General features: G+C 38.1%; 1 protein-coding gene across 1 annotated transcript in view; it reads right to left on the bottom strand.

The window, feature by feature from the left end:
• The window catches only part of FANCI (Fanconi anemia complementation group I), a 427,158-nt gene that overhangs the window by 149,370 nt on the left and 253,870 nt on the right, over positions 1–23,918 (bottom strand). Inside the window, exon 15 of the mRNA XM_067148224.2 lies at positions 9,261–9,424. Within this exon, the coding sequence (XP_067004325.2) occupies positions 9,261–9,424 (164 nt within the window). The remainder of the gene's footprint in view (positions 1–9,260; positions 9,425–23,918) is intronic.

Raw genomic sequence — 23,918 nt, 5'->3', positions numbered from 1 at the left:
CGCCACTAATCGGTAGAGCTGCAGCCCGCTTTTGCTGGAACTATGTGAAAAGTGCATTCTCCAAATCTACCTACCTTCCTTCTGTCCGTCGGCTGCGCTTTGCTGATTTTGAGCCCAGTTTCAAGAACTCATCCAAAATAGCGTTCCTTTTACTGATGACTGCACATAACGTGATGTAAGCAATCCTTAAGTCTGAAGCAATTTCAATTTTTGTTTTGTCTAGATTAGCGTCCACTTCTCGTATAAATTTTACTTTTTCATCCAGCGTATAAATTTTACTTTTTCTCTTCTCCATGGTTAATTAAAAGCAATTGTATGACAAAACTACTGCTCAAGAGTAAACGCCAAATACCGGCACCGTGGACATTTTATTTCTCTGTTGTTCCTATGAAAGAAATTCTCATATTCAAATTTACTGTATTTTCTTTTGTTTCCGCACTGAAACCGCCTACTTTGCTTCTAATGTATCTCTTTGGCAGCAATGAAAAGGTAAAAAACGACAAAGGTAGAGGAGAAGCGAGACAGAGAGTGAAGGGGACTCGCTCGGTTGGCCTTTGTTAAGCCACCAGTAAGTAATGATCAACAATGTCACTCGGCGAAACTCTTTGTGTTCTGTTTCAGCACCGAAACCCGAACGCTCTACTTCGGCCTACGCCGACAAACAGGAAATTTCGTAAATATGGTAGTTTCCTTTAAAAAAGTACGTGCTCATTGCAATTACGCAAAACTCAGATATATATCACTGACACTTAATACGTATAACAGCGAATTACGTATAAACGGATTACGTATAAATAAGGTTTAATTAACACGCTTTTAAATTACATTTTGCCTGGACCTAAAGGAAATTATGTACAAATACGAATTACGCAGAACAGAGTTACGTATAAAACAGGTTCAACTGTATTTACGTCTTTGCTTCCTGAATATTATTTTCGTTGTTAGTTTATTTTCTTGTAATTTAGTCAGTGGCTAGTTGTACAGTTCTATTCTCTATATAATATGCATATTCGTCAAGGTTTTTGTCAGTTTAGTGATTATGAAATCTTATATTTATTGGCAATGACGTGTTCTGTCTTAAATGCTGGAATTATTAGCATGAGCTTAGGAATGGGTCAAAGTTTATTGACTTGCATTAGGCCTACATATTTTTTATTTTTTTTACTTTATGTCGCACCGACACAGATAAGTCTTATGGTGACGAGATAGGAAAGGCCTAGGAATTAGAAGGAAGCGGCTGTGGTCGTAATTAAGGTACAGCCCCGGCATTTGACTGGTGTGAAAATGGGAAACATCGAGCTAGATAGCTGCAGTCGCTTAAGTGCGGCCAATATCCAGATTTTGGGAGATAGTGGGTTCAAACCCCACTGTCGGCAACCCTGAAGATGGTTTTCCGTGGTTTCCCATTTTCACACTAGGCAAATGCTGGCTTCCCACTCCTAGCCCATCCCTTCCCCATCGTCACCATAAGACCTATCTGTGTCGGCGCAGCGTAAAGCAACTTGCAACAACAAAATGGGAAACCACGGAGAATAATCTTCAGGGCTGCCAACAATGGGGTTCGAACCCACTATCTCCCGATTACTGGATACTGTATAAATAACACTTGTATATTTTTATTGTCCTTCCACCTATTCAATACAATACAATCTTAAAAGTTAGGACTTTGTTCTTATCAAAATGTTAACATAAAATTAATACATTGGATGGTACACGTTTTGCCTATTGATACGAGTGTTATTTATATAAATACTTTCAATACGGACCCAAAAATGAATTTTATCACATGTAATACTGGATACTGGCCGCACTTAAAGAGACTGCAGCTATCGAGCTTGGTGGGCCTACATATTTGATTAAATACTCAGTCTGTGTGAAAGGGAAATATGCCACAGATGGAGGTAACTATGAGAATGCAGCACACTTCGTAGTTACCGCTTTTACCGCTCAAATGTCAGACTCCAAATCTTGTGGGTCCAACTATAGTTGCAAACCAGTTTAAACAACCATCACCTATTTGGATACAACTCTAACAGTTTTTATACATTTTCCACTTTATTAAACGGTTTCTTGAAAGCAGGATTCTTTAAGAATTCAACCAGCAGCAAAGAAGAAGAAGAAGAAAAAGAAAAAGAAGAAGAAGAGCAGCCAGTCTCCCACCAGTGATAATGAACAAGAAGATGAGCAAAGTGAAGTGATGCCTACCAATGCCACAACAAGTGCAGCAGCGGACACTTTATGTAGTTATCTGTCATATGTAGGAGGGGGTGAAAATATAGTACGCGAACCTTTTCTTGAGCCCTGAGCTCCATAGTGCTGAATGGGAACTAGGGCTCAAGAAAAGGTTCCCGTACTATAATTAACTTTTTATGAACTTTGGAAACAAACAGCAGGTATTAGAAATGAAGAGTGTAAACAGAGATTGATTCTGGACTATTTCGGTAGGAATCAGTGATTGTGTAGTTTTTCATCTGGAATAAAAGTGTGTTAATATTGTAAATAGGTACAATAGTAGTAATTTAAATGTTCCATTAAGAGAAATAAAATTTATTGCATCTTAGATAAGGGGGTCTACGTTGCTTCACGTCCATAGGTTTAACCACTACACTGCCCTACACGTGTCCCCCGGGTGGTGCTAAGAAAGCAACAGTGATAAGGTGAGACCGAACTGTCGGAAACAACCTCTCGGTCAAAGAGCGAGCAAGAAGGAGATGTGTGGTCCTTTTCAGGACCTTCAAGTTCGTAGAATTGGACCATCGCTGCGCATTTGTCAATTGAATATTGAAGGGATTAGTCGAGCGAAATGCGAGTATTTTTCAAGGATTGCACTGAAATATGTAGTTGATATCATCGTGCTTCAAGAAACACACACAGCAGATGAACTACAGTTACAGAGTAGGGGGAAAATTCCAGGCTTTAAATTGGTAGCGTCTAACTATCATCAAAATTATTGCCTTGCAACTTATATCAGGAATGATATAACAAATTACCAATTACTATCAGTAAATTCTGAAAATGACATTTTTACTACTACAGTTAACACTGAAAACTTGACAAAAAAATAGTTAATGTGTACAAGCCACCAGATATTACTTGGCCTAATCCTCCTATACCTTCTCTGCAGTATCCTACTATATATCTCGGTGATTTCAATAGTCATCATCATCTTTGGGGATATAACAAGGATGACTCTAATGGTGAAGTTCTTGTGCACTGGATGGAAACTGAAAATTTGAATCTGATTTTTGATGCTAAGGACCTGCCTACCTTCCAATCAGCTCGCTGGTCTCGAGGCTACACCCCAGATCTTTGTTTCACAAATCAGCTTCATAATTCACACAGTCAAGTTCGATGTACAGTGCTCAATGGTTTCCCACATAGTCAAGACAGGCCTTTCTCTTGGAGGTTGGGATGTCTTTACCTGTTGTTCGTTCACATCCTAAACCAAGGTGGAACTTCGAGAAAGCCAATTGGACTGAATTTGCAAAGTAAACAGACTCCAATATAAGATGGATCAAACCAACATACAACAACTACAGCAGATTTGTAGGGGTTATAAAAGGTGCAGCGAGATGATGCATCCCTAGAGGATATCGTAAGGAGTATATCCCTGGCTGGAGTTCAGAGAGTGAGGAATTACTACGAGAATATGAAGAACATCCTAATTCCGACAATGCAGCAGGTCTCCTCCAATCCTTGGATGAGAGTCGAAGAAGAATCTGGCATGAAACAGTGGAATCCCTAGATTACACCCATTCTAGCAGAAAGGCCTGGTCTATAATTAGGAAACTGGATTCTTCAAACCCTGCAACTAAGAGATCAAAAACAGCCATCAATCTGAATGATTTTGCTAATCATCTAAAATCAGTTTCTAAAAACACAAAAGACAAGCGAACCAAAAAGGATATCAAATTAAAGTTGAACATCAAGAAAAGGGCAGCGCCGCAGTTTTCTGAATTCTCTACTCCATTCAAAGAAGGGGAAACTGAAGCCGCAATAAAAAGTATGAAACTTGGAAAAGCTGCATGATTTGATGGAATTTATCCTGAATTTTTGGCTCGTTGCGGACCAGCCACAATAAAATGGTTAACCAACTTCTTCACTAATATTCTGCAAACTGGAAACATACCACCTCTGATGAAGAAAACAAAACAGCCATACTGAAACCAAATAAAAATCCATCTAAAGTGGAAAGCTACCGTCCAATAGCACTTCTAAGTGTTACATATAAACTCCTTGAGCGACTGATCTGCAATAGAATTTATGAAACAATCAACAGCTACATTCCTATAGAGCAAGCAGGATTTAGACCCGGAAGAAGTTGTAATGATCAAGTACTGTCTCTCACCACGTATATCAAAAATGGATATGAGAGGAAATCAGTAAGCGTGGCTGCCTTTTTGGATCTATCAGCTGCCTATGATACTGTCTGGCGAGAAGGACTCCTCTAAAATTTTTGAGTGTGATCCCATGTCGTAAACTTACGGCCTTACTTAGCAATATGCTCAGTAATAGGTACTTCCAGATCTACGCTGATAATGACAGAAGTAGAGTGTTTAAATTAACCGATGGTTTACCTCAAGGATCAGTTCTTTCCCCCCTTCTTTTCAGTCTGTACATATATGACCTCCCAGACACATCATCAAGAAAATTCATTTATGCTGATGACATTTGTTTGGTGACTCAGTGCTCCAACTTTAGCCACTGATCTGGAAGCCTTGGATGTATACTTCAAGAAATGGTGCCTTCTCCTAAATCCCCAAAAAACAGTTATATCTACATTCCACTTACACAACAGACAGTCTAATTACAAACCAACAGTCAGATTACAAGGTGAAATGTTGCCGTTCTGTAGTACACCAAAATACTTGGGAATAACACTTGATAGAACTTTGACTTTCAAGCAACATCTTTCAAATGTAGCTGCTAAAGTAAAAACTAGAAATAATATTCTTCAGAAACTTGCTTGTACATCATGGGGAGCCAATACTCATGTTCTAAGATCAACAGCATTAGCCTTATCATATTCTGTTGCTGAATACTGCTGCCCCTCTTGGATCAATAGTGTTCACACAAAGAAGATCGATGTACAACTCAATCAGGCAATGCGCATAATCTCAGGTTGCATTCGGAGCACGAACACACTATGACTTCCTGTTCTCAGCAATATTTCTCCTCCAGCCCTAAGATGATCAGAAGCTCTCCTAAAGGTATGGAAGAACATTCAGCAGAACCCCCAACTACCCATCCATCAAGATATTACGCACACTGAACATCAACGACTGAAATCAAGGAAACCACCCTGGCGTACAGCAATGGATCTTGAAAGAACCTCTTTTCATGTTAACAGTTCATGGAAAGCCCAGTGGGATCAGTCTTCGGTAGTGAACAAACATCTGGTTGAGAATCCTTCTAAACGAGTACAAGGATTTGATCTTCCAAGACGACAGTGGAGAATCATCAATCGGATAAGAACTGGACAAGGCAGATGTGGTTATTTGTTGTGCAAATGGGGTTGGACTAGGTCTGCAGATTGTGATTGTGGTGTATCTTCACAGTCAATCCACCACATTGTTGCTGACTGCCCAATTCGAGCTTTCAAAGGAACGCTAATGGACAGTCACCACACATCGGATGAAGCAGTTGATTGGGTCAAAAAGCTAGACCTAGAGTTATAGTATTGTACGGACTTGTGACTACGCACATTTACCCTGAACTATATACATGTGTGTACATAGATTCATCATACGATAAATCTTAGATAAGCATCTTAGATAATTCTATAGCCATTCTAAGAAAGATAACCAGATTAAAAGAATATTCTGTATTACACAATAATTTAACTTAACTATCTACTGGTACCTTTCTCCTGGTCAGAATTACAAAGGCAATTTAGTATCAACAGTTAATTTACATTGAACCTTTAGTTGAGGTAAATAAAATGATTAATATGTGATAAGTTGTGCGGAATATGACATAAATTCAAATTTTTTATTTCTAAGATTTTTGTGGTTCTAAAATTGGCAAAAGATACTGAACATTTAAAAAAAGAGTTCACACTCCTAGGTGCACTACTTCAGAAGATATTAATTATTGACTCTTGCTATAAAGAAAATTTCATTTTGAGAAAAATGCAATTATAGCTTTCACTAATTTTCCCACCAATTGCACAAAGTTTTCATGACACTGAATGGTGAAGACTCAAAATGCTGCATATCTTAGTTTGTGAAGAACCATAGGTAGCACAAGAAGTCAAGACATAGAAATGCAAGTTTTACACCCCCAACATTTTTGTTCGGCTCTGCCATAACATTTCCATTGCTGACTTTGGGTCCTGTTCCGCACAACAGGTCACATATGCATTCATGAAACAATGACCTTTTCCGGGAGCTTTTCTACATTTTCCCATGATTTACACTCCTCCATCATTTACACCAGTATTCCTTGGATCCCTTGAAAAGTGTAAAAGAGGGGTGGTACTGTAATTGTGTAAATCCTCCCAAATTGTACACTTTCTACTTATGACCAGCTGAACGAACTAGTGCTGGCAACTGAGTGCATGATTCGAAGCAGTGTATCGATTCATTCGAGTGTCCGAGTGAATCGATTCACAGGAACGGTGAGCTCATGGCTCACTAGCGGGACATTGGACGTTGGCAGGGAGCCGAGCTTCCACTGCAGCGAGACAGTGAATCATGGCACACCGAAAGAATCGTGGGAGCAAGCATGGCTCAGTGAGACACAAGATATACACGGCTCCTTATTGGCACACTGAACACTAACGGAGAGCCGAGCTTCTGCTGCAGTGAGACATACAGTGAATCATGGTACACCGAAAGAATCGTGGGCGCAAGCACGGCTCCTTATCGGCACACTGGACACTGGCGGGGAGCTGATCTTCCTCTGAAGCAATACATACAGAGCCATGGTACACTGAAAGAATCGTATACTGTAATGGACTCTCGAGCTCAGCTCATTTGAAAATAATACCCACTTGCATTCACTGTCCTCTTCTTACAGGGAGGTTTAAATAACAGATGGATTTATTTACAGTGTTAAAACGGTAGTCAAAACATAATTCTAAAGTAGCTAGTAAGTAGGTAGGCTATTAGGTTATACTAATTATTAGTTTAATGAATCTTAGTATTAAAACTTAGTTGACATTTTACAATTAATTAACTTGACTCTAGCCTGCCCTATGACTATGAGTCATGCTCATAACCACTCAAAAGTACCCGTTTTATATTTGGAAGAACGGCTCAGTATACTCTCAGTTTGTATGTCACATCGTTGCATTAGACATCAATCATATGTGGACAGTAAGTGAGCCGACTGACGTTGATGTTGAATCAGAAAACCAGTGGGCTACTGTACATCTCAGGTAGCCTGTACAAAATATGACGATTTAAAAAATCCTTTGCTGATAGAAAAATACATATTTTCAAAAATGACTGAGCTAGTAGGAAGTGCAGTTAGCATCGCGTAGCTATGCACTTGCATTCGGGGGATGGTGGGTTCAAATCCCACCATCGGCAGCTGTTAAGATAGTTTTCCATAGTTTCCCCATTTTCACACCAGGAAATGCTGGGACTGTACCTTAATTAAGGCCATGGCTGCTACCTTCCTAATCCCAGACCTTTCCCATCCTGCATCGCCAGAAACCTTTGATCTATTACAGTGACTAGAACTTTTTTCTAAGAAAGGAGTTCACAGTATGAAAACCAGATGGTAGCAGCGGGCACTGAATGCTGTTGCTGCTGTCTTACCAGTACATACTACACAGATGCAGTAGGAGGGGTGACTCTAATGTGCCGTGAATCGGATCACTGTATCGATTCAGTAACGTGAACGGAATCAAATGAATCGATTCAGTAAAATGAATCGAATGTCTCATCACTATAACAAACATTCCCTCATTAAACATGGCCATTAAAGGTTGATCTCACAGTCTCGGAGAGATATACTGGTGCCCCTACAATCCATTGTTGACTTATGACTATTGTTAGCCTCTAGTTCAAAGTTTCTAGTTTTTGCAGTCATAACATAAACACTGTTTGGCAGTGTGTTCTAATTGTGAAAATGTACTGGAATACAAATTCCTTGACTGAACACAATGGCATTTCAAAAAGAATTCAGTATGCACAATGTGCAATCGATGGTATGAAACTTTGCAAGTTATGAATCTGAATTACGAAAACTGCCGAAAACTGGCTCACTCCTCCGTACGAGCGGAAAATACAGAGCTGGAATGAGTCAAGATAGTGGTGATGTTTTAACGATGCTCACTGAACTCACCAAAGAAATCACTGCACTGAATGAGCCAGGAGACTGGCTACTCACGTCATAGAGCTGCAAAGGAATTAGGTGATTAAGAAGAGATTTCACACATTTGCTATTATTGGTTCAAATGTTATAAGTCATTACAATGCTAAAGGTTTATATGGAACACCTTGTACTCTACATCCACATCAACATATGCAGCGGAGACCTGGACAATGACAAGAAAGAGGAGAGTAAAATTCAAAACATTGAAATGAAATTCCTAAGTTTGATAGGAAAGACAGAGTGAGAAATGAAGATGTCAGGAATGAAATTGAAGTAGAAAAGTTGAATGACAGAACCGAGAAGAATAAACTAAGATCGTCTGGACATATAAAGAGAAAGGAGAAGGTTTTTTTGCTTTACGTCGCACTGACACAGATATGTCTTATGGTGACAATGGGATAGGAAAGACCTAGGAATTGGAAGGAAGCGGCCGTGACCTTAATTAAGGTACAGCCCCGGCATTTGCCTGGTGTGAAAATGGGAAACCATGGAAAACCATCTTCAGGGCTGCCGACAGTGGGGCTCGAACCCACTACCTCCCGATTACTGGATACTGGCCGCACTTAAGCAACTGCAGTTATCGAGCTCGGTAATGGAGAATGGAAGAGAGGAGAATACTGAAACAGATGATAGTGGCTAAGTTTGACAGAAATAGAGCAAGAGGAAAATCTAGAGTAGACAGACAGACAGACTTGATCAACACCAGTATAAGATGAAGGGACCTGGGATGCAATAGAGTTACAGAAGAAGAATGGTGGAAGGAGAAGGAAAGGTAGAGAAGTACCTGGCTGGATCTGGAACGGAGGGGAGATGATGATGATGATGATGATTGTGATGACAATGATGATGGTATCGTACTTGTCTTGTTTCAGAAGTAATACTTGGCAATGGACAAGATAAAGAAAACTTCCAGTCACGATGAACAGACCACTTACTGATACAACAGCTGCAACATTCTGATAATTGTCTTCAAGTCAAGGATAGTAACCAACTTCAGTGCTGGTGGTCTCCCCTTCCCACTGGTGTCGCCTTTCTTCTTTTTCTGACCCTGCGTAGCCGGTCCATCAGCTTCTGCCTTTTTGTTACCTTTTGAACTTAACTGGAACAGATAATGAACAAGGTCTAAAAACTTTACACCTTTTAACATTCCTTATGTACCTTCTGTCATGTGTGTAATATATTATTATTATTATTATTATTATTATTATTATTATTAGGAAATGTCCCCCTAAAATAAAGATTGGCCAAAAAATCAAAACAAATTGCCTGGGTTTCGTTAACGATTTAGCATTACTAGCAGTGGTCATAAAATAAGCAAAAACCCAGATATCAGAACTTCAAAACATTGCAAATACAATTGGCCTCAAAATATCATTTGAAAAAATGGAAATTATGCCCCAAAAACCAACACAACTAAAAGAAGTTACCATAAATGGTAATAAAATCAAAATAGTCACTCAATTCAAATATCTTGGAGGAGTAATAACACATAACCTAAATGAAAGAGTCTCAATCCAAACAAGAACAAATAGATTAGCTAAAGCACAAAAACTGATATGGGATATCTACAAAAAGAAATGTCTATCAATAAATACAAAAATTAAACACTACAACACAGTTATAAAACCGGAAGCTACATATGCAGCAGAAACACTTTTTTACCTGAATAAACAATCAAAGAGTGACAGAAAATTGAAAGGAGGATTGGAAGAACCTGCATCAACAAAAAATACCAGAAAGATGGACAGTGGCGGTTAATACCTAACAAAGTCGTGTACAAAGAGCTAGAACCTATTACAAATACTATGCATAAGAGGAGAGTGGGATTCTTTGGACATATCAAGAGGTTGCAGGATTCGAGACTTCTGAAACAACTAGCACAACACAATCTCATCTTAAAAAATACCACAACAGGATGTAAATGGATCAGAGAAGTAAGAGACGATCTGAAGGTAATAGGCCTTACAACAGAAGACACCACAAATAAGATAAAATTGAATACAAAACTCAAGAATACAAACTTCCACTTTACCCTTACACAAAACAAACCAACAACCAAATTCATCCCCGCTGGTTGAACAAAGTGCATAAAGATCTCAACGAAGGAGGTATCACGTCCACAGAAATTCAAAATAGAAATTTCTTCAGACAGAAAGTTGCAGAACAGGGATAATCCAGAGAAACGACCTGCTAAAACACAGAACATCTCGGTGGAAGAACGGCAAAGGAGGAGCCAAAGGTTAAAGAACCTTTGGAGAGAATGTAAAGAGAAGGGTATTACCTTTAGGAAGAAACGTGGCAGGTAGCTGGTATATTCGTAACCCTAAGTTGGCTGTATCGAAAGAAATAATAATAATGTATATATTAAAAGAGTTAACTAAAAACAACTTTGGCAAAACTGTACGTCTGGTCTACTGGACCAATTTGGTTAATTTTTGTTTTATTCTCTCTGGAATTTCTCGCTGGTGAATCGTGAGACACTGATAGGTCTCTAAGGTTCATAACTTGCAAAGTTTCATACCATCGATTGCACATTGTGCATACTGAATTCTTTTTGAAATGCCATTGTGCTCAGTCAAGGAATTTGTATTCCAGTACATTTTCACAATTAGAACACACTGCCAAACAGTGTTTATGTTATGACTGCAAAAACTAGAAACTTTGAACTAGTGGCTAACAATAGTCATAAGTCAACAATGGATTGTAGGGGCACATTCTGTACTTAACAGGTTGCTAAGCAACCCTTTCATTTAGATTCTGATATTTATGAGATTTTCAGCCTTAGTAATGTCATTGCATGCAGCCATGATTGATTACTACCTATCAAGATGGAGAGTATATACTTGCTCTAATCACAGAAGAATACTATTGCCTGATAAATACTCTTTGATTCTCTAATCTTTCACAGCTTCCAAATATATTCAACAGATGGCAGAGCATTCCTAGTAAGTTACATGCTGTGAAGAGAAAGAAAGTCTACGTACAAACAGACTCCATTATGATATATACGCCTTAGACATTATCTATCAAAGGATAACCTAGCTACACTAAAAAGAGTGAAAGCCATGTATCTTTAAAAAGTTCTCTGCCTGGCAAGAAGCGCTCCTTCAAGACTAACCTATGAGTTCACAAGAAAACTGTTCTGTATAGAAGAAATGCGAATAAAAATACCATTGCCTTCTATGACACAATACCAAGTTTTACATCAAGATCTGCAGGATTTAAAAAAAAAAAAAAAAAGCAAATATATAAATAAACGGCATGATGATGCCAGAACGGATTAATTTTGACCATGACCTGCGATATACCATAACTCACTTCTTATTACATGTTCATAAAACTATTAAAAATGGCAGACAAAACAATATGACTATGACAGGCATATCAAGACAAGTCATCTGATAATGAATGCTGCGGAGCAGCTCGGGTCCTCTAGTAATGTATTAATTAAAGCTGATATTCCACATAAGGAAACCATCAGAAGCTGCACAGCACACAGTCCATTAGTTTGGAACATGTCAGCAAGTCATAAGAAAAGTGCAAATCTAGTGTGTAAAAGAATACAGAAAAAGACATACTGATACTACACAGTAACCGGTCATCTATGGATGATAGAAAAAGGAGTACAAAGTGCAAAGAGAAGTCTGCTGTTCTTCAACTGGAGGTAGAAAGAGAAGAAGCGATATGACTGTCTTTAAACCAGATGACACGAAGGCTTCTTTCTTGGTGCGACAATTAAATTCGAAACCACCTCAAAAAGTGGATGAAGAGAAGAAAGGAAGATATATGCTAATCACCTGCTACAACTAGGTCAAATACTGTACAAATCAGAAAACATTGTAGTCAAAGGGCTCATGCTGGGAGACAGGGAAACTATTCCCAAATGACGGTCAAAATCATGAGAAGTTTCAGACGAAACAGTCATTAATTGGGGCATCTGCATACTGAAAGCCTCAGGATCCATCTTATGACATCACCTTTATTCCACCCATTAGACATTTGTCAACAGAATTCATTAGCTGTATATTCCTGCAGCAAATATCAATTATATATTCATAGTACATCCTTCCCTGGACCAGATACATGTTGGATAAGTGGGATTTATAGGTTTTAATATTGAAAAGAAATATACTGTACACAATCAAAAAAGGTTAAATAATTTCTTCAACTTGTTCATTCATTTATCACTAACACAAAAGTCATCTTTGCCCATTATTTAGTTGTAGAACACGTCAGTTTTTTTCTTTAAGAATATCTCCAATAATGGGTGCATTTCAGCCGAGTTCCTGTAGAAACGATTCATCAACTTCATCCTCCATCTTCAAAGTTTGTCCATCACCTGTTCCATATGCAGCAGGACTCAATTTTCACCTGGGTCTGGAAAGCTTACACTGCTGCATGTCCAATATTATACTGCTTTGCCAAGTCATTCTGTTTCTCTCACCTCAATCCAGTTTCTTAATGATGACACAATTTTCATTTAATGATAATGTTTAGTACTTGTGCTTCTTCGAGTTCAAACCACAGTTGATATTTCAACACACAGAAGAAAATATAGACCTGCACAAGGAACACAGAGCCACAGCATACAGTATGTGTCATAACAATAATATAGGTGAATGGACAAAGAATATAGTGGATGGTTTTTAATGGCTGCACTTCAATGAGTCGTATTAGAAATCCAGAAGTTTTAACATAGTATGGCAGGTGGAAATAATGGCCATATTAATGCATGCGCTGGACTGCTGAATGGCCAGATTAGAGAGATTGCACTGTACTTACTTTTGCCTAGAAACTTCAGAGCACTCTTACATGAACTTGATCAGTATTTTTTTGTCATCTTCAGTAACCTCAAGAGTAGAGCAAACATACATATATCTTCATTATAGACTATTATGCCTTTCTGCATTCAGTCTGCAAGCCTCTGTGAATTAACTAAGGTCCTCCACAATCTTCTATTACTAACTTGCTCTCTGGGCTCATTTAGTTCCACATCTCTTATCATTTAATCATTAAAAAATGAGTCTAACCATCATTGTCCTGTTCTCCCTGTACTTCTCTCACCCCCTATAGCTGAGCTCATTATTCTCCTAGGTAATCTATCCTACCCAATTCACCTCACATGACTCCAACAACAAAGCTGGAGTCAGCTGGCATTAAGACCAAGTCATAGCATACACCAAACTGCTTACTAAGTACATTTCCACTCAAATGAATCCCTACCTGTCATCCTATACCTTTCAGTAAATGATTTGTGTATATTAACTGTTTTAGCTGTATGGATACAGCTTCATCCATACAGTATATTCCTGTCTTCATCTCCTCATGCTGAGTACCCTCCTGCCTTTCTTCCCAACAGTGGCGGTTTGTGCTAAATTATGTTGGTGGTTCTGCTCTGAGATGCCCAGTCCATTGCAGTAGGAGTAATAGACAAATCTAAATTTGTATTGAATATGGGAAATGCCAGCTGAGCCTGTGTGCAACCGTCCTTAAACCCCGCAAAAACACCTTACTCCATGTTCTATTACCTTTGAAGTTATCTTACTCCATGTCCTATCACCTTTGAAGTTACCTCACTGTATGTCCTATCACCTTTGAAGTTTCTGAAAATTTACAGAAAAAAATACAGGTAAGCATACATTTCAATTTGTAAGAACCCGATATTGAGGGACTTTGATGATATAAATAACTGACTTGTAAAAAAAAAAAAAAAACACTTAAGATATTACAAAAAATAAAGCTTTTCTTCCACATTAAAAAAAAAAAAAAAAATGTTGATCTAGTATCAACACAGGTCAGCCGTGCAGATAACACAGAACCTTATGGGTGACTCAGAGTTAAGTGTGCACTCATGCTTTCAACCTAATGTTCTGTCGTTCACAGATCCAAACGAGGTTGTCAGATCATCAGTATCTGAATGGGTACTGATCTCTGGCTCGATGACACACAATATGAAGGATGTGATCGCTCATTGCTGTGTATTATATCTTTCATTCTGATGGTTCTGAAACTGGGGCCGATGACCTTCAATGTTAGGCCCCTTTAAACAACAAGCAAGCATCATCACGGTTCTGAAATTCTGTAGATCATATTGTGAAGCCGCACCCGGTTCCCACCCATTTGTACCAGTGATTATTCTCACTACTTTCATGTTCATTATTTCCACTTTATGAATAAGATATATGAACTAGTAAAATCTTCCAAATATTTAGGGGTGACTCTACAAGTCACCAGATTCACTTCCACAAGGAACATTGAAGATAGAACAGTGGTTGTGATAAAGGCTGCAATGGAGATTTGGAACCTCAAATCCCTTTCACTAAGAAAGCTGAAATTTGCACCAGCAGCATCATATGCAACTGAGATAACATGGCTGTACCTTTCATACAGAAATATGCAAACTGTAAGACAGAACTAAAGTCATATACATAAAAAGAGCACTCTGCATCGAAAAGTTTTCACCAAACTGACTTGTACACCAGCTAGCAGGAACATCTTCCTTCACAGAAGAACTGATGATAACTTATAACCTGACAGCAACCCCAGCTACCAAAAGGTTCTTGGACGAATGGCTCCAGACAACTACAGAAATAGACCCAGAATTCTTTAATACCCCCGCCATGAACAATGATTAATGGAAAGCAGCCAATTTTGAGCTACGTCACTTCTACACGAGAGGAGCAATTCACGGCTTTCATCACCACATTTGTAACAAGAAAGGTTTTCACCAGATATCTGAAATCTGAAGCTTACAATGTTCACTATACCACTTTTTCGTCTGCACACACAGAACACTACCTTTTTTCTCATTATGCACAAAATGAAACCTTGTACTGACAGTGAATTTCTATATTTTTAAAACCATATGTATACAATGTGTTTCATATTAAATACTATTATTAGATATTCTGAGTCCCCTCAACTTTCATTCATGTACAGTAAAGATGGTCTACACACAAATGGAGGGAAAGATAATTTTGTCCAAGAGTTCAGATTTTTCTTACAGAATACTATCGATTGACTGCATTAGCTTTTGCTGTACCTAGGTAGTATACAAAAGGAAATTGAATCAACTTGAGAGAATACTTATCCTAAGTATTTTGAATGATCGACCTGTTTTGTATTTGTATTACCAACCTAACAGTCTATCATCTCACTACTGACATCACTTTAGTTTTGGAAAGGCTAATGTTCATATTACATTCGCTGCATTTCTTTCCAAGCTCCAAGATCGCAGTATACAGACTTTCAGCACAGTTTGGCATTAAGACCAAGTCACAGCATACACCAAACTGCTTACTAAGTACATTTCCACTCAACTGAATCCCTACCTGTCATCCTATACCTTTCAGTAAATGATTCGTATATATTATCTACAATAACACTTGTCTAATCCCTATTACTACTTTGAATCAATAATGCATTCTACCATCAATTCTCACTGCAACACGATTGTTGATTGCTTGTAATAACTTACCCTGAATTCTATAATCCCCCAGTACGTTGAACATTTTATCCCTTGATGCTTTACTACATGCCTTCTCCTACTCTACGAAAGATAAAAATATCTGTCTGTTCCTCTTGAAGCATTTTTTAATTACGTGATGCATACTAAAAATCTGGTTCTGACAGCTCTTCTGAAGCCAGAAACTACACAGGTTGTCAACCAACTTATTCCACCACTGATCGCACCCTCTTTTCTAAAATGCTTGTGAATATCTTGCCTGGTGTACTGATCAATGAAATACCTCGATATTTGTTGCAATCTTTTCGTTCACTTGCTTACAGATAGATGCAAAATACTGCTTTTTGTCAAAAGGTACTATACTGAGATCCCATTCTAGTTCTATTATTCTATGAAATCATGGATGCCAACTAGATGCCACATGCCATTAGGATACCTTACGAAGCCATTTCATCCCTGATTTCCTACTAAATACAGTAAAATATCAGTATAACAAAATTTTGGGGACATGAGGAATTAATTTTTTATAGGTGAATTTTTGGTATACTGAAATAAGTCACTTCTTAAGAACTCGCCCACTGTTGAAAAAATCTACTTTATTTCAACATCAATTTACACATTAAACAAACCTTAATATTGAATGTATAAAATGATAAGAAAATTAGGATACATATATATATATACATGAAGTAATGATATAAAGTACAGGTATTTGCTAAAAGTTTTCAGCATCTCAACTTTACCCTATACCTGTACATTATGGCCTTGACTTTATTTTTTTGAAAAAGTCTGTAATTTTTTTCTGAACACTCCCGGACACAAACAAATATTCAAGGTAATCAGCAACTGCTGTATTTGAATTTAACACAGAATCTGGCACATCATTTTGTGACAGAAAAGAATCCTGAAGACTATGTGTCATGTTTGTTGCCAGCACAAGATTCAAACTCTGTACTGCCGGTGGCTCCAAGTAGCCTGCGCAGTGGCCTCCACGGTATGCACTAGCCATGTGCCTTGGTAGGTGTGCTATTTACCAACTGATGAGCCCAACTTAGCACACTGGGGCAAAATGCTGGCAACCAGGAATGAGTTAGCTGTACCAAATGTATTGGTATTATCTGTTGAACACTTTGAGGAACATCTTCCTCTTCCACCTAATCATCACATGGATTCCTTTCACTTATAATATTTGCCACAATCTCTTCTTCAGTGATTTCCTTTTCCACTAACACATCACAGTCCAGGTTGACATAATCAGTAAGCTTTACACTTGTTAGCACATCAAACTTTCCACATAAATGCTTCCAGTTCTCATCTGTTTCAGCATTTAACTCTTCACTTTCTGTGATGTTATCTTCTGCATAACCCAGTCCAGGTTATCTAAACAGTTCATGATTTCTCCTTCTTTCAGTGATCTCCATGCAGCACTGAACATCTGTATTGCTTACAATAAGGTGACATTAATGTGTCTCTCTCTGAGGCAATGTTACATAGCATACGCCAGACCACACGAGCTAGGTAATGCCGTTTCACCACGTGAATTATCACCTGATCCAGTGACTGCAGAACTAAGGTAGTGTTTGGAGGGGGAAAAAAAAAAAAGTTCACATGCTCCAAATGGCGAGGTACACAATTGTGAGGGGAGCAGTTGTTTAAGATGAGAAGAATTCTCCCCTTTTCGGCCTTCATCTGACATTCCAGGCACAACAATCACTCTTCAAAGATCACTGATGTCATCCATGCCTTGTTGTGCCTATATTCACAAGGCAGATGTTGTACTCCCTTGAAGCACCTTGGCTTCCCAAACTTCCCAATTAAGAGAGGCTTCAATTTATCCGCGCCTACAGAGTTGGTACACAAAAGAGCCGTTATCCGTTCTTTTGAGCTTTTGCCCACAAAACACTTATTTCCCTTCAATTCAAGAGTTTTTTTGGCATCAATTTGTACAATAATGCAATAATAAATATCCACCGGCAAATATTATTTCGAGGCAGCTGATAGTGTCTCCATCCACCATGAAGATGCAACTTCTTTTGTTTGCTTCACCATTCACAACCTTGTGGGAAATGCCATATCTTTCCTGGAACCTATGAAGCCAACCAGCACTTCGCATAAATTCCAGAAATCCAAGTGAACGTGCAAAGGATCGTGCACGCTCACATAACAGTGGGCCATTGACAGGAATGTTTCTGGTCCGCATTTCGACAAACCACATATAGCAAGAGATAACTCTCATGATTGATCCGTACTGAAACTGACTACAATATAAGCAAAATTATCACAAAAATAATTAATTTTATTATCACCACCTATTCAATACAAACCACGTGCTACGTGATTGAAATCTACAAAATACTATATAAAGTTTATATATAAAGTATATATATGAAGTTTATATCGTATTATATAATATTATGTAGAATTTGGCTTACACCAAAAACTTGTTAACCTCATTAGTATGACTTTTAAAAATACGAAGGCAAAAGTTAAATTTAGAGGTGAATTATCAGAATCATTCACTATAAGAACTGGACTTCGACAAGGAGGCGGACTTTCACCATTGTTATTTAATTGTGCATTGGAGAAGGTTATGCGTGAATGGAACAAGAAATGCCAACCAACTATCAAGATCGGTAGAAATATTAAACTCAACTGCCTTGCTTTTGCGGACGATTTAGCATTACTTGCAAATGCAATAGAAGAGGCTAAATTTCAAATTGAACAACTAGAAATTATAGCAAAAAAATGGGATTAAAAATTTCATTTGAAAAAAACAGAAATGATGCCAACTTTTAAAGTTGATTTACCAGTTATTCAACTGGACAGTAATAAAGAGATTAAAATTGCTCAGAAATTCAAATATCTTGGGGAAATAATAACATGGAACACAAATGAAAAAGAAGCAATAGAACACAGAACAACTAAATTTAAACAAGCATGAAGACTTACCTCGCCAACCTATAAATAAAACCTCTTTCAATAAACGCTAAGCTGAAACACTGTAATTCCATAGTTAAACCAAACGCAACATATGCTAGTGAAACTTTATTCAAATTAAATGTAAAATCTACAACAGACAAATTACAGAAAACTGACAGAAGAATTCTTAGAACAATTATTAATAAAAAACACCAAGTTGATGGACAGTGGAGATTGTTGCCTAACAACATTGTCTATCGTGAATGTGAATCAATAATATCTACAATGCGTAAAAGAAGAATTTCCTTTTTCTGTCACATTTCAAGATTACCAGACACCAGGGTATTGAAATAACTATTTGATTACTTTTTGAAAAATAAAATCAATAATAATTGGTTCAAAGAAGTTCACGATGATTTGGAAGAACTAGGTATAACTCGGCAACAAATCAAAGACAGAAAAGAGAAGACGATTTTGAAGAACAAAAACTTAAGTTTCAAACTAAAAACAGTTGAACGGAAACAATATACTATATCAGACACACAAAGGGCTTCCAGGTCGGAGAGGATGAGAAAGTTCTGGGAGAAGAAAAAGAAGAAATTAACTCAAATGTATTGATTTAAGTGCTCCAATGTGAGCGTAAAATATGTCAAATATATAATAAATAAATAATAATTATGTAGATTTCAACCACGTAGCACATGGTTTGTATTAAATAGGTGGTGATAATAAAATAAATTATTTTTGTGATAATTGTGCTTAACACCACATATAAACAGCTTTGTCCACCTCCTCATAGTCTGCTGTCCTCATCTTCTTTCATTGTGGGCCAACGGCATCAGCATCAATATTCTGTTCTATCTCATTTTTCTGTTTTACAAAAATAGATAGTTTTGAAGGACTGATGCCATACTTCTTCACTATTTCTCCTTTCTTTCCTCCTTTCTCCACTTCCCAAAAGATTTGACATTTTTCTTTTAAAGAAAACTGCTTTTGCTTCTTTTGATCCATACTGGCGAAAGATTTAACTGGCACACTAATACACACGTTGCTTCACGAACAAAAGATAAACAACAAGTGCGTCCAAGAGACGTGAATAAACGAAGTGCAGTACTGGAGGTGGAGATGTGAAACCATAACGTTCATTGGTTGATTGTAAATGTGACGTTCCTACCCAGTCAACAGTGTTACTTCTTACGTATTGGTTACTTTGAAATCGATATCCAGCTTGACCAATCGCAAACATGTATGGATAATGGCTACATGAACCGTATCGTGTAAATGCAAATAATGAAATCCAAACCGCGCGCCCCAATGTTTGAAGATAATTTTATTAATAGAAAATTGGCTTTAATTTGCTTTTCATGTATATAAAAATTAATCCTACATAATGACGTTCAGTAGCGGTACACCAAAACTGAATAAGATAATCTTCATGTGATGTTGGGTAGGCAACCCGCTCACCAGAATTGTGATATGTTTGCTTACCTTCCCCTTATTTGTAATTGAGCAGTTTCGCCTGTGTGTTGTATAGAGTGTGCCGACTGGTATTAGCGGTATAGAGACATGTGCGAAATACACGGTGATTAAAACAGGATGAATTTCCATTATATTTTGAAGGAAAAAAATGTTAAACATTAGCAAAAAGGCTACATTTTAATTCGTTATACTGAAAGTTTGAAATTCGTTAAAAATAATTTTGCTATTCTGAACATTTAGTTAAACTGGCGTTCGTTACAGTCACATTTTACTGTATCACCATTTCAGGTCTCTTCTCCTAGTGTTTTCCCCATCAAGTGGGGTCCGCTATTTGGATACATTTTGCCATCTGTGCCTGTCTAGGACATCTAAATGGTTGGGGGCCACAGCATGCATGTCTTCCATAACACTGCCAATCCATTGCTTCGGTGGTCTCCCTCGCAGTCAGCGCCCATCTGGGTCAAGCTGGATGGCCGTTTCAATTACCAAGTCGCTGTTGCTCCAAATGACATGAAATGGCCATACCCCAGAGTTAAGCCTCTCTCACTTTCTCTACAATTGGGGCCAAACCAAGTCTATGTCACACATCTTCATTTCTGACACCATCCAAGAGAATCATCCCTGGTGACTATCGCAACATCCTAATCTCCATAGCAAGGGTATCTGTCCATGTTTTCTTCTCAAAGGGCAACATTCTACCCATAGAGAACAACTAGTCTCATCATTGTCTTGTAAATTTTAGCCTTCAGGTATTCGGTCATCTGTTTTTTTTTTTTTTTTTTTTTTTTTTTTATGGCAGAGGACACAAGGTACCTATCTCCACTTCAACCATGCTGTGCTGACCCTCATCCATGTGTCAGAAGTAGTATCATTGTCTGATATGACCAAACACCCAAAATATTTAAAATGGTTGACTTTCTGTCACTCTGCAAATAACCTCAGCCTTTGTGGGTGCGGTTAACTTCCAATAAGTAACCAGGGGACCCTGATCCCTACAGAGCATATCCCCAGGTGTCGGATAGGGGGCCACTACAGTATGTAGGGCTGGTTGAAATACCCAATACAACCCATGGACCAAACAGGTAGCCCAATTCCTGGGGGCCTTAAAATACTGGGACACCCTCTCTCCAGGGGTCATAAATATGGAGGGCCCTTGCCCTGGGTTATGGGTGAAGACCTCAACAACATCTATGGAGGAGAAAATTGACTTCGGTACGGTGGAGATGGCGGAAGGGGCAAACCCACACTGTCTGTACTCCAGAGGAGCGGCTATAAAAGGCGTCTGACACTATATTAGGGGCGGCCTCATTTGAACCTGGCAGAAGGTAATAAAATGCCTTTGGGAGTGGCGAACCCATCGTACAAACAGCCTATAAAATGAGTGCGAGTGAATCGAGGCCTCGGAAAATGCTAGGGCGTCACCCTGAAGTGACGCGCAGTTCCCAGTGCTCTGGGGGAACTGTGAGAAGTGGGCTACCAGACATCGCAAGAATCAGCATCAATGTCATGAATTTGAATGGCAAGGTAGAAGAACTGATAGAGTATATGGAGTATATGCAGACATGGAGAAGGGATGAAACGGAAATAAAAAAACAAGTAGATGTATGGAATCAAGAGATAGAAAAATTAGGGATGAAAGTAAGCACAGAAAAAAGTAAAACAATAGTGATGACAAGGGCAAGGGAGGAAGGAAGGAAGGAAGGAAGGAAGGAAGGAAGGAAGGAAGGAAGGAAGGAAGGAAGGAAGAGGAAAGATAAAACTGAATGGTAAAATTCTGGAAGTGGTAAAAGTTTCAAGTACTTGGGAAGTGTGATCAGAGAAGATGGAAAGATTACCAAAGGAATTGGAAAAAAGAATACAAGCAAACAGCTTCTACCACAATGTAAGGGGTATTTTGTGGAACCAAGATGTCCTAAAGAAATGTAAGGAAGTATTATATTCAACCTATTATGAATCCATACTAACCTATGCAGCCGGATCGTGAACTACAACAAAATGAGAGGAGAGTAGAATACAGGCAGTGGAGATGAAATTTCTAAGAGGTATCAAGGGCAAGACCAGAAAGGATAGAATTAGAAATGAAGAGGTAAGGAAAAGGATAGGAATCTTGAAACTCCAAGACAGGATGGAAACAACAAAGCTAAAGTGGTATGGGCATATGATGAGAATGGGAAAAGAGAGAGTGCCAAAAAAAGCTTTTTCAGAGAAGTTAACAGGAAAGAGACCATGAGGAAGACTCAGAAAGAGGTGGACAGATTCAGTGTGGGAGTGCATAGAGAAGAGTAGAGGAAAACCAGAAGATGTACTAAAACAAGGAGAAGAGTGGTGGAGAGACAGGCAGCGATGAAGGTCCTTGATTCACAACCCAACCCGGGAAGCTGGAAATGGGAAATGAAGATGATGATGATGACTTTTTGTCAAGTGTGGTATTGGTTTCAGGATGTCACATTCTAGATATACTGACTTTTTTGGATGTTTAGTCAAAGCCCATTCACACCCAGCTTCTGTTTCCAGTTTCCACCTCATGATGAAGTGCAAGGCTGCACTCTTGTAAAATTACCACATCATCCACAAATACAGTAGAAGTCCACTATAGCGAGTACAGCATATAGCGAGAACTCCGTTGTAACGACAGATTTTTCTGTCCCTTGAAAAATTCCTACATTAAACTGTGTATTATCCTTTGGTTACAGCAAGAATCCTATTACTGATGTATCCGTTATTATGAGCGATTAAGCATGTGTTATTATTTCCATTATCAATATTCATGGACTCTAGCGATTACAATGAATGCGAAGATCATCTTCAGTGTAATTTTCGCGCTATGTGCACTAAGGAGCTCTCTCGCCGACATTCAAACTCAAAGGGAATGTCAGAGTCGATTAGTAATACTCGTTGACTGCTGTTCTGTAAACACAATTCGAAAATGAAAGAAAGCATATTTCCGTAATAAATACGTAAATAACCTGGCTGATAGTAGTAGTTAACTTGTTAGAAAGAAAGGCTGATATAAACAATCAATTAATTTAATATTGTGTACTGAAATTAAGTAAGAATGTGACAGATCTCAAAATACAGCATGCTGGCCTGAGCGGCTCAGACGGTTGAGGCAGTGGCCTTCTGACCTCAACTTGGCAGGTTCGATCCTGGCTCAGTCCAGTGGTATTTGAAGGTGCTCAAATACAATAATAGTTAAATATTTTATATTTATATTTAATGTCCACCTTTCCAATACAAATTATAAATGATATATATTTATATACGCAGCAGGTCATTATGCTACTTAGGATCCAGAACGGGTAAAAAAAAAATAGTAAATAAATAAATGCAATGTAAATATTAATCTTATACCAGTTGTATAGTATCATTTGAAGTAATTCCACATACTGTATATCAGTTGACTATATTTGTAAGTAGTACAGGAGATATTATAAGTAGAATTTTGTAAACAATATAAATTTATTAAGGATGAGCTGTGTGTTTAATAGAAAACATTGTTAGCGTAAATTGTATAATATTGTATTATAGGAAAATTTTCTTCTCTTGTTAATTTAATATTCAGTGCTTGACAATAATGTATTTTAGTGTACCATTCGCCACCGAGGTAGACACCTCATTTGCAAATAAAGAGATTTTGATTTGATTTGATTTGATTTGATATTAACATTTGGGGACTAGTTTCGACCTAAATCGTAGATCATCATCAGCCATGAAGCAAATTACATAAATG

Source organism: Anabrus simplex, chromosome 5 (assembly GCF_040414725.1).
Source record: "Anabrus simplex isolate iqAnaSimp1 chromosome 5, ASM4041472v1, whole genome shotgun sequence".
In the NCBI taxonomy this organism is placed as follows: domain Eukaryota; kingdom Metazoa; phylum Arthropoda; class Insecta; order Orthoptera; family Tettigoniidae; genus Anabrus; species Anabrus simplex.
The sequence above is the reverse complement of the archived record's forward strand: the minus strand, read 5'-3'. Positions and strand labels throughout refer to the sequence as shown.